Source organism: Macrobrachium nipponense, chromosome 1 (assembly GCF_015104395.2).
Source record: "Macrobrachium nipponense isolate FS-2020 chromosome 1, ASM1510439v2, whole genome shotgun sequence".
Classification (NCBI taxonomy): domain Eukaryota; kingdom Metazoa; phylum Arthropoda; class Malacostraca; order Decapoda; family Palaemonidae; genus Macrobrachium; species Macrobrachium nipponense.
The window spans coordinates 148,509,074-148,527,133 of record NC_087200.1 but is presented as its reverse complement, the minus strand read 5'-3'; the positions used below and the strand labels follow the sequence as shown (position 1 = coordinate 148,527,133).

The 18,060-nt window shown below is 43.0% G+C and overlaps 1 protein-coding gene across 8 annotated transcripts in view; it reads left to right on the top strand.

The window, feature by feature from the left end:
• Positions 1–18,060, top strand: part of LOC135219743 (uncharacterized) — a 371,373-nt gene that overhangs the window by 252,321 nt on the left and 100,992 nt on the right. For 7 of the 8 annotated variants that reach the window (XM_064256773.1, XM_064256772.1, XM_064256770.1 and 4 more), the window contains exon 4: positions 17,821–17,937. The exons of the other annotated variant lie outside the window; for it this stretch is intronic. In XM_064256773.1, the coding sequence (XP_064112843.1) occupies positions 17,821–17,937 (117 nt within the window). The remainder of the gene's footprint in view (positions 1–17,820; positions 17,938–18,060) is intronic. 8 annotated transcript variants of the gene reach the window in all.

Genomic DNA, 18,060 nt, shown 5'->3' with positions numbered 1-18,060 from the left:
CAGCCTGTGTCGCTCTGTGAAATGCTTCCTTCAGTGTTCATTTCTAAGGTAAAATATTGCTATAATTACCAAAAAAAAAATAAAATAGTAATGCCAGAGTACAACTGGCTCGCTAACCTTTAATAAAGGTGTTGGTATGGTATCTGGGGTGAGTGGAAACCACTACCAGAGGTCCCTTGCCATTTAGACTCTTCCTTCCTCAATATCCCTCGTCTACAGAGGAGCCGATCCAAGGCCCCGCTACCTGCTGCTACTACAACTAGCACCTTTGTTTTCATTCCTTTCGATAGCATCGTTCACACCACATGCGTTTTTTCCTTGTGCTGAGTTTTTTCGTCTGGATTTATCCACTTTGTTCAACATCATGGATCCTCAAGCTTCTGCATCCAAGTTAAGTATGTACTGCGTTTAATGTTTGAGATCATTTTGAGACAGTTTTTGGCATTTTAAGCCAAGTTATTTTAGGTTCTATGTGTGAGCTTTAACACGTGCGTTGCCGTTCCCGCACCGCCTTCTCTTGGCTCGTCAGCTGCGTGATGATTCCCTGCTTTCTTGCACCAATTGGTCTCCCATACTAATTGGTTTTGATTGCACTTGAGCAGTACCCTATTCAATTTATTTTAACCCTCTTACGCCGAAGCAGTAAAAAAAAAAAATTGTCTCCCGTGTGCCGGAGGTGTTTCAGAGTGACCACGGAAGCGGAAAAAATATTTTTTTCAAAAAATCACAGCGCGCTTAGTTTTCAAGATTAAGAGTTCATTTTTGGCTCCTTTTTTTGTCATTGGCTGAAGTTTAGTATGCAACCATCGGAAATGAAAAAAATTATCATTATCATATATAAATAATGCGATATATGATAGCGCAAAAATGAAATTTCATATATAATTGTATTCAAATCGCGCTGTGCGCAAAACGGTTAAAGGTAACAAGTTACTTTTTTTCGTTGTAATGTACACTAAATTGCGATCATTTTGGTATATAACACATTGTAAAACGATAAAAGCAACACAGAGAAAATATTATCACAAAATAATGCATGAATTCGTAACGTGCGGACGTAAACAAATATTTTTTTCAAAAATTCACCATAAATCTAAATATTGTCCTAGAGACTTCCAATTATTTTCAAAATGAAGACAAATGATTGAATATTACTATACTGTAAGAGTATTAGCTTACAATTGCAGTTTCCGACCATATCTGACGAGTTAAAGTTGACCGAATGTCAAATTTTTTTATATATATATTTTTTATATGCAATTATTTCGGAAATAAGAAAAGCTACAACCTTCAAATATTTTTTGTTTTATTATACATGAAATTGCGCACATTTTCATATATAAAACTCTATGAAATGCCTAATATGAAACGGAGCAAATATTCCGAGAATGGGACGTACGGATTTCGGAGATTTGTGGCGGAGAATCCGGGCGCGGAGGGAAGGAAAATTTTTTTTAAATTCACCATAAATCTAAATATTTTGCTAGAGACTTCGAATTTGTTTCAAGATGAAGATAAATGACTGAATATTACTAGACTGTAAGAGTTTTTAGCTTACAATTGCGTTTTTCGACCATTTCGTAGAGTCAAAAGTTGACCGAACGTGGTTTATTTTTGTATTTATTTATTGTGATTTATATGCAAATATTTCAAAAATGAGAAAAGCTACAACCTTCAATTATTTTTTGTTGTATTCTAAATGAAATTGCGCACATTTTCATATGTAAAACCTTATGTAACGGCTAATTTAAAATGGTGCAAACATTACCACAATCGCTCTTCTTTTGGAAGAGTTACTGCGCGGACATAAAGAAAATGTTATTTTTTCATAAATTCACCATAAATCGAAATATTGTGCTAGAGACTTCCAATTTGTTGAAAAATGAATTTAAATGCTTGAATATTACTAGAATATAAGCGTTTTAGCTTACAATTGCGTTTTTCGACCATTTCGGTAGAGTCAAAGTTGACCGAAGGTTGAAATTTTGGCAATTATCATTATTTATATGAAAATATCTCAAAACTGATACTACAACCATGGGTTGTTTTTAGTTGTATTGTGCATGAAATTGCGCACATTTCCATATATAAAACTTTATATAACGGCTAATTTTAAAATGGTGCAAACATTACCACAATCGCATGTATGATTTTTTTCGGAAGAGTTACCGCGCGGACGTAAGAAAAAAGTTTTTTCATAAATTCACCATAAATCGAAATATTGTGCTAGAGACTTCGAATTAGTTGCAAAATTAAGGTAAATGATTGAATATTACTAAAATATAAGAGTTTTAGCTTAAAATTGCGTTTTTCGCATAAAAATGCGCACATTTTCATATATAATACTTCATGTAACGGCTAATTTACAATGGTACAAAAATTATGTCAAAGTGACGAAATAATTTCCGAGGTGTGTCACAGATACTTTTTAGTGCGGCAAGAAAGAAATTCGCGCTTGCGCGCCTGCGTAACGATTGTAAACAAAACAACACCTTGATCCGTGAACTCCCAGCATCCCCCAAGGCACGAGATTCAAAAGTTTTAGGCTGGTAGGTCTATAAGTATTTTTCTGCGAATTTTAAAAAAAACTTTTGTAAGTCGACGTAAAATACGTCCAGTCGGCACACGGGAGACAAAAAATGTCGACGTAAAATACGTCCAGTCAGCGTAAGAGGGTTAAGATGCATTTGCCGTTGATGTTTATTTTATTAGTCCGTTCACGGGGGATAGCGTACTTCCGAACCGCATGCTTTCAGTCGTGGCGTACGCTTTCCTTTCTTGCATGGAGGTTGTCATATCAACCCTTGTTTATCAGTAAGATAGGATCCTTAGACTCGATTGGCTTTACGAAAGGACCCTAGTTCCTTCGTAGCCCTTTCCGTCCTTGAGCCACCCTGGCCGTTTGCCCCTTGATCATTTGTTACGGAATTTACGCTAAGCCGCTGTGAGTTTCTAGGCTAGCATTTCCTTCGTTGGATTTCGCTTAACCTAGTTTCTCAAGGACCATTTCTTTCTCTCTTGCTCCATATTTATTTCGCTCCTTTCCCCCGTGTTAGGACAGGATATTTATGTTGTGTTATTTTCTTGTAGCCGGCACCTAGTTGGCCTATAGGCCTTCTTAGATCAACTGGCCTCTCACACCGCGTGACTGTTCACCCGGCTGGGAGTGTTTCTAGTCGATCGCGTACGAGCCACCCTGCTACCGACCCCTCTCAGTTCCTCCCCCCCCCCCTCGCTCACCGACTTCGGTGGAGTGACGACTCGCTCCCATCCAAGTCTTCCAGGGGGGAGAAGGGGGTTCACTGGGGGGTACACTCGGTGAGCAGGCCTGCCTGCTAGTGGTGTAGGGGGAGTACCCTGCTCGACCGAGCCATGGTTGGCCACCAGGCGCAGGGGAGTGGGACACACCCCGACCCACTAGGTAGTGTATCCCTCTCACTATCTATGAAGCCCACCCTTCCCCACCCCGCTCCGGCGGCCTCAGGGCTCTGGCGCAAGCCGGACCCAACCTCAGGATAGCTATGCTTCTTTGGATATGGGAAGGCTCCGGCCTATCTATGGGATTACATTTTGCATGCATGATTTATTACACATAATATAACATCCACCTTCCGTTGTAAGTTATTATCTTACTATACCCAGTTATTTACCCAGCGGAGTCCCCAACTCTGCCAGGTATTTAACCATCCCACCCTGTTATGTCTCGCTCTTCACCCTGTATCTGATTTGGGTTATATCCCTCACTCCGGCACGTGGAGGTTAGCTTGAATCCACTTAATCGGTCAGATTTTATAGCTCCGGCGTCGCCGGAGCTGCAGTGGAGTCACTCTTAGTCCCTATTATCTGCCTAGGATGTTCTTATAAGTATACACGGGACGCCGGAGCTAGTAGTAACAAGGTGATATGTTATCGTGCATGATATATGCTGATGCCGGAGTATACTGCACACAACCACCTACCTACTCTGGAAGGTTGTTGATGATACTCATGTATCATTTGACTTACAGGTTACCTGTTGTCTGGAGGAGGGGTGTAACGCCGTTCTCCTGGAACCCTGTGGGCATGTGGTCTGCCGGGCACATGCCGGCTGTGCAGTTCGCATGAAGGATTACGTGGTCTGGCACCATGAGAACTGCATTATCTGTTACGCTTTGGTTAACGAAGCCACCTCCGAGGTATGTAACACTCCGGCCTCTTCATAATGATACAATGAGAATCAATATACTTTAATATACACTTTGATACTAGGTCAAGTCTTACTCTAGTGCTAAGTATTAATAAAAACCCTTCTTACAGGGAGCGCAGGTAGTCCGGGAAGCTGCTTTATCCACCCTGAAGGCATGGGTTGGCGGGTTTGGACGGAACTCCGCCAAGGGTCAACCCTACATCCTGTCCCAGAACATGGCCACCCTTATCTTTCCAGGGGTGAAGAAGGGATCTGTGGTGGATCCTGAAGTGGCCGCTCCTCTGATCGCCAGGATTCAGGAAGCAGTCGCACTCCCTATGGAGGAAGGCATCGCAGAAGAAGTCGTGGGGAACGTGGCAGCCCTCGACCTGGACCGCGAGCCCATGGCTATAGACGACATGGGCAATGGTAAGAATGGTAGCGAGGCAGGTTTGGTAGGGGCTCAAGGATTGTCCTTTAGTCCATCTTTGGCTTCTTCTCCTTCCACTTCTACTTCCTTCCAGGGGTTCGCCGACAAACTTCAGTCGGTCAGACCGAAGTCTTCATTGGCGGTCCCTAAAGTTAAAAGCAAAATGGACTTCAAGTCTAAGCAAAAGTCCCTGTTGAAGAGGTCAGGAACCAAGCTTGTCACTATGCCGCCGGCTCATAACTCCGGGGCAGTCAAGCCAAAGGTCACTCCCCCACCAAAGGGGTTGAGGACCAAGGTTCCTAAGGAGAAGACTCAGCCTTCCTCCTTTGACCCTGATGCTTTTTCGGATTGCATCATGCAGCGGATGGGCAACTTGGTTGGGGACTTGGTCCAGTCCAAGTTCCAGGAAATGTTGACCCAGCTGTCAACTACACTGGAAGCATCAGGACAAACTATCCAATCCTTGTCGGAGAGGATAGTAGCCCAGGAGAACATGATGTCTGGTCTCCGAGATAGTATGGCAGCAGGACAAGCACAGTCCGGCCAGGCAACTCATGCATTGCTGATGCCGGACTCGTCCAATCTCCCTCCATTTAAACCAAACAACCCATGAAGGGTAGCAGCACATGCTCCGTTCGCAGAGGGTATGCTGACTATTGAGGGTTGTGGAACTCTAAGGCTAGAGGACTTCGAGTTCTATCCTGAGGGACTCCGGCCCCTTTCTTTGGCTATGTCCATTTAACGGATGCCTCCATGAGCAGGGAGGATAAAGTCCCGAAGGAAACAGTAATCCTCCCCCGGGACCAAGCCCAACAAGCTTGGCGCTGGAACCTAGATGAATGGGAATGCATAAAAACAAAAGTTACTGCATTCAAGAGCCCGTTTACAATTTTCACTGTAAACGAGGACACTCCATTGCCATTCATCTCCAAAGTGACAGAGGCAACAGTCCAGGCAGTCCTGAAAAACGAGCCTATGCCTCAGCTCCGGGAGACGGATCCGACTTCCCTTCTGCTCCTCGGATCAGCTGAGTACTACTCGGATGCTCCTGCCACCTTTTCAGTGGGCAAACTCAAGCCGGACTGTGGTAACACACTGTTCAGCGAGTGGTTGCCTAGACTATCAGAAGCCCTGATTCAAGCTGAATACGACGCTAGGATGAGGCTCAGCAGGTCCCTCAGTTCGCTGACGGTGACTGAGATGGCGTCTCTTATCTACGGACAAGAGACGCTATTTAAAATCATGGCCAAGACACTACTGCATACAATGCAATGTGACTTGTATGATTTCATGGTAGCTCGGCGTAACTGTCGGAAGCATGTTCTGCTGGAAGCCACTATCCGCCATGAACCGAACAAGCTGATTGCCTCATCCATATGAGGCACTGACCTCCTCCCCGCCTCCGCTGTGAACGAGGTTCTGTTCGAAGCGTCTAGGGTTAACCAGAGCCTGAAGATTCGATGGAGACTCGTGTCCAAATGCAAACCCGAGTCCACTGGATCAAATCCCAAATCAAAGAAGAGACCGAGGAAGTTCCAGCCCTTCCAGGCTCCCCAACAGACTTTGATGCTGGCGGTTCTGGTACCCCAAGTACTGCAACCGTTGACATCCAAAGCACAGCCGCAACAACAGTTTGTGCTTTTAACCCAACACAATCTCAGGCTTCAACCTCCTTTGCAGTTTCTCCGGCCTTTAATGCGACCTATGAATCACAGTCATTTCAAGCATTCAATAGGTTCACTAGAGGCAGCCGAGCTAGGGGTCCCTCCCGTCACCGGGGCACCGGAAGAGCCACCAACCGGGGCAAAGGCTTCCGGGGAGCACGAGGTTGCCGTCCATCAGAAAAACAGTGAGAATCCCCAGGTAGGAGGGAGGCTGTACCTCTACTGACATCGGTGGGGGTTCAGCAACTGGGGCACAGAGCGTTGTGACCAAAGGTCTGGGGTGGAGTTGGCTTTAAGTTCCTCCTCTATCCAACACCTTTTACCAAAAACCAACCGCGGAATTGGTAGAGCATACCCAAGAACTTCTTCAAAAGAGGTTAGTATCAAGAGTCAGAAACTTAAAGTTTCAAGGGCGCTTGTTCAGCGTGCCAAAGAAAGACTCAAACAAATTAAGAATAATTCTAGACTTGTCCCATCTGAACTCATTCATTCATTGCGACAAGTTTCGAATGCTGACCGTTTCACAGGTGCGGACCTTACCTTCCCGTGGGGCCGTCACCACCTCTATAGATCTTACAGATGCCTACTATCGTTAAAGAGAAGAGAAATAGCCAAGGCCACAAGGCAATTTCTCAAAAACAAACAGACGTCCCAGAGGAACCAGGAAAGAATCCTAGGTTCACTCCAATTTGCATCAGTGACGGACGTTCTATTGAAAGCCAAACTAAAGGATATAAACCGGGTTTGGCGCTCGAAAGCAAACCGAAGATCGCGGGACAAGTTGGCTCCCATTCCGGCGATCTTACGCAAGAGGCTCCGCCCTTGGACGGAAATCAAGGATCTGTCAAAGACAATACCCTTGCAATTTCCTCCCCCGGTCCTAGTGGTCCACACAGATGCCTCACTAAGCGGCTGGGGCAGTTACTCACAGTACAAAAAGGTACAGGGAACCTGGTCTCTAACATTCCACCAGCTACATATCAATGTACTGGAAGCTATGGCAGTGTTTCTTACCCTGAAAAGGCTACGACCAGCCAAGAAGTCTCATATCAAGTTGGTATTGGACAGTGCGGTAGTAGTACACTGCATAAACAGGGGTGGCTCCAAATCGAGCCAGGTGAACCATGTCATGATAGCCATATTTGCCTTAGCAGACAAGAACAAATGGCACCTGTCAGCCACTCACCTAGCAGGACTGAGGAATGTGGTGGCGGACGCCCTATCACGATCCGTCCCGCTAGAATCGGAGTGGACATTGGACAAGGAGTCATTCAGATGGATCTGTCAACAGGTACCAGGACTTCAGGTGGATTTCTTTGCCACAGAGTCGAACCACAGACTTCCTTGTTATGTGGCTCCCAACCTGGACCCTCTGGCTTACGCTGCCGACGCGATGGCTATAGATTGGAATGTATGGAAGAGAATTTACCTTTTTCCTCCAGTGAATCTATTGAAAGTCCTGAACAAGCTCAGGACGTTCATGGGTCACATTGCACTAGTAGCCCCCAATTGGCCCAAGAGCAATTGGTTCCCTCTATTATTGGAATTAGGACTCCGGCCTCAACAGATTTCCAATCCCAAACTGACGCAGTTGGTTCAAACGCGGACTGTGTCCGCTTCCTCAGGAATTCAGAAAGCCCTAACTTTATGGAGTTCATGAATTTCACAGCTCAGAAAGATGCCAACATCGATCCTCAGAACATCCTGTTCTGAGAATCTGACAAATGGGAATCGACCTTGCGTCAATATGACTCAGCAGTTAAGAAACTAGCTATATTTTTAAAGGACTCAAATGCACAAACCATGTCCACGAATCTGGCCATAACCTTTTTCAGAACCTTGTTCGAAAAAGGTTTAGCTGCTAGTACAATTACTATTACCAAATCAGCACTCAAGAAGATCTTCCAATTTGGTTTCAATATAGATCTAACAGATTCGTACTTTTCATCCATTCCAAGAGCTTGTGCAAGACTTAGACCAACTGAGAGACCCAGGACGGTCTCATGGTTTTTAAACGATGTCCTTAAATTGGCTTCTGACACTAATAATGACTCATGTAATTATACAACCCTCTTAAGGAAAACGTTATTCCTAATAAGTTTAGCCTCGGGTGCCAGAATTTCTGAACTGTCGGCCCTATTTAGGGAATCAGATCATATCGAATTTCTCCCTACAGGAGAACTACAACTCTCATCAGATCATCAATTTCTAGCTAAAAATGAGGACCCACAAGATAGATGGGCTCCATGGAAGATTGTCCCACTTCCCCAGGACCCATCTCTATGTCCAGTTAATTCCCTAAGAGCATATTTAAGCAGGACTGCCCTGATATCTTCAGGCCCCTTGTTCATTAGGGAAAAAGGTGGCACTATTTTCCTAAAAGGGATTAGACAACAAATTTTGTATTTCATAAAACAAGCTAACCCAGAATCTTTTCCAAGGGCACATGATGTTAGGGCAGTAGCCACCTCCATTAACTATTTTCAACATAGAATTTTTACGATCTTAAGAAGTACACAGGCTGGAAATCTCCGACAGTGTTTAAGCACCACTAATTGAAGTCTTTAGAGGCCCTTAAATTTCCAGCAGTGGCAGCCGGAAACACAGTTTCCCCTGACACTGCATAATTAGTAATAAGTAGTTATATAGCCTATGTCTCTCTTACATCTCTCTCTCTCCTACCTGCCTCGCTAGCATTCTTGCCGTAGCTCGGTCGTTTCCGGGTTCATACTTTACCTTGGATGGCACTTTCTGTATATATTGGTGATTTGTATTGTATGTAGTTGTATCAGGGTCTATTTTCCCTTGTGGTAATTTTGTTAATTGGTGTGTGTTATTTGAACCATTGTGGGTTATCTAACCCGTCTGTGTAGATAAGTTAGTTTTAAGGGTCATTGAAACTATCAATTACTTGTATTTTATTGTTTATTGTAATAATTAATGACCTACATTATAGTATTTACCTGTAATTATTGATTATCTACACTTTTCTTCCAAGCTGGTGGGGCCAATTCTCTGGCACTATTTCACTGAGCGACACAGGCTGAGCCCAGAAAAGGGGTTTTGATGAAGGTAAAATCTATTTCTGGGCAAGGACCTGTGTCGCCCAGTGAAATCCCACCCCACTTTTCTTCCACTCCCTATTTGGCCCAGCTTGGTTACTATCTACAGGAATGAAAACAAAGACGCTAGTTGTAGTAGTAGCGGGTAGCGGGGCCTTTGATCGGCTCCTCTGTAGACGAGGGATATTGAGGAAGGGAGAATCTAAATGGCAAGGGACCTCTGGTAGTGGTTTCCACTCGGCCCAGATACCATACCAAACCCTTTATTAAAGGTGAGCGAGCCAGTTTTACTCTGGCATTACTATTTTAGTTTTTCTCTGGTAATTATAGCAATATTTTACCTTAGAAATGAACACTAAAGGAAGCATTTCACTGGGCGACACAGGTCCTTGCCCAGAAATAGATTTTTCCTTCGTCAAAATCCTTTTTTTAACAAGGTCAATGACTTCAAATAATAATTCAAACTATAAGTATGTAAGAACTCCAGTAGATCGTGGGGCAAATAAATCCCAGCTGCCTAAGCCACTGGAGGTATGGTGCAAAAATGAAAGCAGGGAATTGCTGACTGCCCACAGGTGAATCTTGACTGTCAAAGCGTGGAGTTGACGCGAAACCAGTCCCCCTGCTTGTTCACATAAGTGACCACTGTGGTGTTGTCCGACATGAGAACTACAGAATGTCTCTCTACTTTCTCCTGAAATTCCTTCAGACTGCAGAAAGGTTGCCGTTAACTCCAAGACGTTGATATGTTGCCGTCTGTCCTCCAAACTCCAAACACCCGAAGTAATGAGGCCACCTAAATGAACAACCCCAACCTGCGAGGGAGGCATCTGAAAACAGAAGGAAGTCCAGCAGCAGAGAATGCAGAGGAACACCCTTCAAGAGATTCTGATTGTCCAACCACCAACGAAGATCTTCTCTCACTTCTAGGGACAGAGGAACCCTTATCAGGGGTGAGTCCCCCGCCGATGACCAGAAGTCCCTTAGTCTCCATTGCAGTGACCAAAGATGAAGTCACCCATGAGGGACCAGCTTCTCCAGAGAAGATAAAATCCCCAGAAGAACCTGCCACTGATGAGCTGACTGATCTGGCTGTGACAGGAAGTTGCGCACCACTACTCACAACTTCTCCAACCTCTGATCCGACAGCATAACCCTCGATGCTGCTGTATCGATGACCATGCCAGATAAAGATTCCTTTGACTGGGTAGGAGATTCGATTTCTCAAGGTTCACCAAGATGCCGAGTTCCAGACAAAACCAAAGCAGGTGATCTTTGTCCTGCAGCAGCTTCTCTTTGGAACTTGCTAAGACCAACCAGTCATCAAGGTACCTCAGCAAACGGATCATTTGAGCATGAGCCCAAGTCGAGACGAGAGAGAAGACCCTTGTGAACACCCGAGGGGACGTGTTCAATCTGAAGCACAGGACTTTGAACTCGAACACCTTGTCTCCGAAAGAGAAGCGAAGGAACTTCTGGACGATGGATGAATAGGGATTTGGAAGTACGCGTCCCTTAGATCTATCAACGCATGAAGTTGTTTTCCCTCACAGTTGCCAACACTGATCGCGGGGTCTATCTTGAACCTCGTCTTCCTGACGAAATGATTCAAGGTGGATAGGTCGATCACAGGCCTCCAACCCCCTGACACCTGTGGCACCAAGATGTTGTAAATGTAAAACCCCGGAGACGGACACACCACTTCCTTTATTGCGCCCTTGTCCAGCATTTTCTGCGCTTTTTTCTATAGAGCTAAGAACTTGGGAGAATCTGGGAGAGCGGGTGTTATGTTGAAGAGTAGTAGATACCCCACCTGAAGGACATCTACTACCTACTTCTCTGCCCCATAACTCTGCCACTTGGCTGACTGGCCTGCCAGGCACCCCCCCACCCGTGGCAAAGGAGAGGGAGAGGCACCCAACCTATCGATGACCCCTTATTTCTACCCCAAGAGCCCCTCCTTGACCTGTAAGAGCGGGGCCGAAAGGGACGTTGGTTGTCCGACTTAGGCTGAGACGACAAATGAGAGGGCCCAGCCGAAACCGAACTTCAAGACGGCTTACTAGGTGACGATCTCTGCATTTGCTGCTGAACAGGAGGAGGAGAAGGGGGGGATGTCTCCGGGAACGAGACTCCGACTTGGACACAGCCTGGTGCACAAACCTGTCCTTTGTGTCAGCTCCCCACAGTCTATTGTGTCCTCCAGCTCAGTCCGAGGAAACAGGAACTTAGAATCCAACAGATCCCTATTCCTGAGCACCAACAAGGACTCAGGGTCAACCGATCTTGCCATCCTGGACACCGCTGCATCTCTTCTGATCAGAAGAAGATTAGCCCACAAATTGACACTAAGATGTGCAAGATAAGGAAACTCCTTGCCTCCAGACTGTAACAAACTGGCAAGAGAAGATGCACTCACCAACCTTTCTGCAGACCTGTCAGACGCAATCCAGGCAATGGCCGTTGACCACAAGTCTAACCACGACACTGTCTGGAACATGGAGGCAGCCATAGACTCAATTGCCGAGGCATCCTGTGGTGACAAGGACTGCACCACCGACCTCACCTGCTCCAAAGTTAACCCTGGCTTTAGACATATAGTATCTGGGTTAAGATTTCGAGGCAACAAGCAGACAGAGTTCTTAGCGTAATACTTCCTCTGCCTTGTGAGTGGTGGAGGAAGCAACTTGGAAGAACCCCTTGACCGAAGAGATCTGTCTCAGTCTGACACAGAGGCGTTCACCTTTTGCAAGACTGACTAGACATGACCCGATAAAGGAAGCTGAAACGACGACTTAGGATCTTCTGTAACCCCCAGCAAGGCTTCCAAGCAAGTAAGAGTGAAAGACGACCGAGCTTGCGTCCTACTCTCCAGATTGTTGAACCCACGAGTGAGATCAACAACCTTGGTAAAGGAGGACAAAAACTTGTCTCCCCTTCCGCCTGCTCTTGCAATGGAGACCGACGACGAAAAGAAGATGCAGGCTTATCCAACACACCTTCCTCGTGCAAACCAACTGCAGGAGTAGCCCAGTTGTGCAGAACTCCAGTCACTTCAGGAGACTCATTCAGATTCCATCCTCTAACTAGTGAGTCTTCCCAAAGTAAAGGACCAAGGGTGTGTATATCGTGTAGGAACAAATCTCAATTTTAAAAAAGTAAAATTGTATTTTTCCAAACTATATAAACCTGAGGTCCTTTACATTTTAGGCCTACCTCATGCCACCACTCAATCTGAACCTTGGCCCGAAAGGCAAATTGGTCTGGCAGATCAAATTTAGCCAAGCCCTCTGCTTGCAAGGTGGTTTGAGAACTTATTGATATCATTGTAAATAACATTATAATACTTCATTAACACTTACAACTGCAGCAAGGTCCAGGGCTATATAATACTTCATTAACACTTACAACTGCAGCAAGGCCCAGGGCTATGCCTCATGATGCTATGTACATTGTAGTACTAGTAATAGGGAAAATTCAGACTTAACCATGGTTATAAGAACTGACAGTAACCCTACATGCTTATTTATTAGGCTACATGAATTTAATGTCTAATAGGCTTTAATAAAAAGTTTAGTACAACACAGTACATTATTTTATTAGCTCGAAAAGCAGGTGCGTAGTTGACTGCAAGTTGACTGTGATCTAACACCTGTTTACTTGAGGTTGTTTCAGCTCAGTTATAAAGATTTTCATGACAGAAAAAATATCACTTTCTTGTGAAATATGATCTCCTGTGCTTGCGTGATCCTGTTTGTGTATGGAACACAATTGATGGACCAGCACTGGTGCCAGAAGTGGCTTTGTTGCTGCTGGTCACTGCAGTTGCTGCCGTTTCTCAGAATCATCGCATACCAATGGCGCCTTACTTGCATGCAATTGTCAATTGTCTGTCCAGTCTCTCCCCTCTATATCTATGGCACTAACCCACCATCCTCAGTCAATGTGGTAGTAAGCTAACTTTAACAGTAGGTAAGTTTCATTCTAAATAATGATGGTCATGAAGAAATATAAGAAAAGGTAAACATTCCAGCTCCAGTTGGTGGGAAACAGGTGAATACAAAGAGTCCTAGAATGTTAGGCAAGGAAATTATAATTTTTTTTTATGAACTGGATATTGGTACGGCATCCGTATCCCTGATTGCGATAGATATTGGTACGGCTGTGAATTCCGCATGCACAAACCCTTGTTACCGCCTCAGGCATATCAGTGACAGCAAGTAAGTGACGACCTAGCAACATGAACTGTGTCATAATACACCAGTTTTCGCTGAAAAACTGATGTTTTCAGGTTTCAACAAGCTGAAAAAGTCAATAGACATCTATGAAGAGTCAAACTTCCAGAAATTGTACATCCGTAGATCACAAAGATTGAATTGGCCCTGAAAAGAGCTCCGAAGAGGAGATTCAAAGAAGATTTGAAGCTTAGCTAGTAGGGTAGTGCAGCAGTCAGTAGCGCGTCCAATATGGGAAACATGCGGTTAATGTAGACCCGATTTGGATGATTACTTACGATTGATTAGGCCGTTTACCAGAGGATCGACTTTGGTAGTTTTTCTTACTACCATGAATACAGCAGAGCACGATTTCTGTCTACTTCAAGTCTTCTTTGAATCTCCTCTTTGGAGCTCTTTTCAGGGCCGATTTGTTGTTTGTGACCTACAGATATACAATTTCTGGAAGTTTGACTGTTTGTAGACATCTGTTGCTTTTTTCAGTTCGCTGAAACCTGAAAACATCTGTTTTTCGACAAAAACTGATGTATTATTACACGGTTCAGAGGAGATTCAAAGAAGATTATGAAGTACAGATAGACAGATAGATTAGTTTAGTTTTATGTCTCATGTATATAGTCAAACTCTAAGTATGTTAAAGTATTATTGTGATTTTTTTATATTTTCATTTACTGTCAAAATGTTTTGGTGCTTTGGTGATGACAGTATGGTGCTTCACTTTGAGATTTTGAATTGAACATGTTCAGCGAAAAAGTTCAGTTCGACTATTATTATTACAGTCGCTGACCTTGTAGTGCCTTACCTATAGCTCTTAGCAACAGTGCACGGCATCTGCTGCATGATTAGCAAACTACCGTACCTACGGCAAGTCAATAGTGCAATACGGCACCACTGACAGAATCTGACGTACCCCCACTACACACTGTTATTTGTACAGCAGGAAATCTGAAATTGACGCATGCGTAATTCACTGCCGTACCAATATTTATCGCAATCAGGGATACGGCTGCCATACCAATATTCTGTCCCTTTTTTTAAATGCTGATCGCACCAAAGGGTGCAAAGATAAAGCTAATTGTGACAGTAGCTAAGTATCCAAATACAAAATTAATTTTATCATGAAAATTATCATTTTACTAGAAAGATTTCCAAATCTCTGCTATGATAGAACCTTACAAGTTTTCCCTTACCAGGTATTTATTTGTATAATTTCTGTTGCCTTGTGAAATATTTACTTTCATTCATATGGTATAATGCAAAAAAACTTTTTTATAATTGGTTATAACTTTCAAAGATTACTGAATTATATTGAAATTTTTTTTATTGTCATATAGGAATTCTGAATGTAATTTGCCAGTTTCTAACATTTTTATGACATATGTAGGCTGTTGTACATGCTATCTTTTTATGGTATTTTAAGAAATGTATGCAGAAATTATTTTAACTTTCTCATAAATTTTCTTTAAGTATTGTTAGATACATATATTATGCTATCAATTCAAGCTACAAATGTCCTTTAATATCTAAATTCACTTTACCTCCCAAATGATATATTTTCATATATGTACCGAAGGGGAATTTTTTTAATTGATAATAATTTCGTCCCCCCATGGGATCGAATCACCGTCCAAGTGGACGGGGACGAAATCAGGACCAGTCAGTGACGCTATCCGTCAATCAGCCAAAACAGAGACGCTTATAAAGTTCATATCGTTTTCTGACCTTACAAATCACCCTCGGAATCTGGGTGCTTTCCCGTTAATTTAGAAATCGATATGGAACCCCGTCTTACCATGTTGGCCAATTCGAGCGTTTGAACAGCACGTAGCCTTTTTGTTATGAATAATTATCACATCGCAACCGTTGATCCATTTATTTATTATTCATTCAAAGCTACAAACTGGTCCTTTAATTCTTTAAATTCACTTTACCTCCAAATGATATATTTTCCATATATGTACCAAAGGGGAATTTTTTTAATTGATAATAATTTCGCCCCCCATGGGATCGAACCACCGTCCAAGTGGACGGACGAAATCAGGACAGTTCCAGTGACGCTATCCCAATCAGCCAACAGAGACGCTATAAAAGTTCATATCGATTCTGACCTTACAAATCACCTCGATCTGGGGTGCTTTTTCGTAATTAGGAATCGATATGGAACCCCGTCTACCATTGTTGGCCCAATTCGAGCGTTTGACAGCACGTAGCCTTTTGTTATGAATGATTATCACATCAAACCGTGATCCATTTATATATCAATTCAAGCTACAAATGTCCTTTAATATCTAATTCACTTTTACCTCCCAAATGATATATTTTTCATATATGTACGAAAAGGGGCGGGAATTTTTTTAATTGATAATAATTTCGTCCCCCCATGGGATCGAACCACCGTCCAAGTGGACGGGGACGAAATCAGGACAGTCAGTGACGCTATCCAATCAGCCAACAGAGACGCTATAAGTTCATATCGATTCTGACCTTACAAATCACCCTCGATCTGGGTGCTTTCGTAATTAGAATCGATATGGAACCCCGTCTACCATGTTGGCCAATTCGAGCGTTTGACAGCACGTAGCCTTTTGTTATGAATAATTATCACATCGAACCGTGATCCATTTATATATCAATTCAAGCTACAATGTCCTTTAATATCTAAATTCACTTTACCTCCCAAATGATATATTTTCATATATACCGAAGGGGAATTTTTTTAATTGATAATAATTTCGTCCCCCCATGGGATCGAACCACCGTCCAAGTGGACGGGGACGACATCAGGACAGTCAGTGACGCTATCCAATCAGCCAACAGAGACGCTATAAGTTCATATCGATTCTGACCTTACAAATCACCCTCGATCTGGGTGCTTTCGTAATTAGAATCGATATGGAACCCTTCGGTACATATATGAAAATATATCATTTGGGAGGTAAAGTGAATTTAGATATTAAAGGACATTTGTAGCTTGAATTGATATATAAATGGATCACGGTTCGATGTGATAATTATTCATAACAAAAGGCTACGTGCTGTCAAACGCTCGAATTGGCCAACATGGTAGACGGGGTTCCATATCGATTCTAATTACGAAAGCACCCAGATCGAGGGTGATTTGTAAGGTCAGAATCGATATGAACTTATAGCGTCTCTGTTGGCTGATTGGATAGCGTCACTGACTGTCCTGATTTCGTCCCCGTCCACTTGGACGGTGGTTCGATCCCATGGGGGGACGAAATTATTATCAATTAAAAAAATTCCCCTTCGGTACATATATGAAAATATATCATTTGGGAGGTAAAGTGAATTTAGATATTAAAGGATATTTTGTAGCTTGGAATTGATATATAAATGGATCACGGTTCGATGTGTATAAATTATTCACAACAAAATGGCTACGTGCTGTCAAACGCCTCGAATTGGCCAACATGGTAGACGGGGGTTCCATATCGATTCTAATTACGAAAGCACCCAGATCGAGGGTGATTTGTAAGGTCAGAATCGATATGAACTTATAGCGTCTCTGTTGGCTGATTGAATAGCGTCACTGACTGTCCTGATTTCGTTCCTTCCCGCCCGTCCATATACTTGGACGGTGTTCGATCCATGGGGGGACGAAAATTATTATCTCAATTAAAAAAATTCCCTTCGGTACATATATGAAAATATATCATTTGGGAGGTAAAGTGAATTTAGATATTAAAGGACATTTGTAGCTTGAATTGATATATAAATGGATCACGGTTCGATGTGATAATTATTCATAACAAAAGGCTACGTGCTGTCAAACGCTCGAATTGGCCAACATGGTAGACGGGGTTCCATATCGATTCTAATTACGAAAGCACCCAGATCGAGGGTGATTTTGTAAGGTCAGAATCGATAAGAACTTATAGCGTCCTCTGTTGGCTGATTGGATAGCGTCACTGACTGTCCTGATTTCGTCCCCGTCCACTTGGACGGTGGTTCGATCCCATGGGGGGACGAAATTATTATCAATTAAAAAAAAAAAAAAAAATTCCCCTTCGGTACATAAATGAAAATATATCATTTGGGAGGTAAAGTGAATTTAGATATTAAAGGACATTTGTAGCTTGAATTGATATATAAATGGATCACGGTTCGATGTGATAATTATTCATATATTATGCTATATGAGTTTTGATTGAAAATCTGCATATATTTTAGGACACTTACATTATTCATTAATAAATAATAGAACATGTGTTAATTTTCTAAACATTGTCTGTCTTTGTGACAGGTAAAGTGATATTAATAGCACTTGGACCTCTTACCAACATAGCACTTGCCATAAGACTTGACAGCACATTTTTATCACACTTAGCAGATATTTATGTGATGGGTGGAAATACTTCAGGTATGTGCATGTGAAGTGGTTGTTTATGATGCTTCTAGTTTTTTAGTGTTTTCATTAGTTTTATTTGTCTTTTTATGTGTATTTCTCTCTCAGATATTTAGTATGTATACTCTTCATATTGAT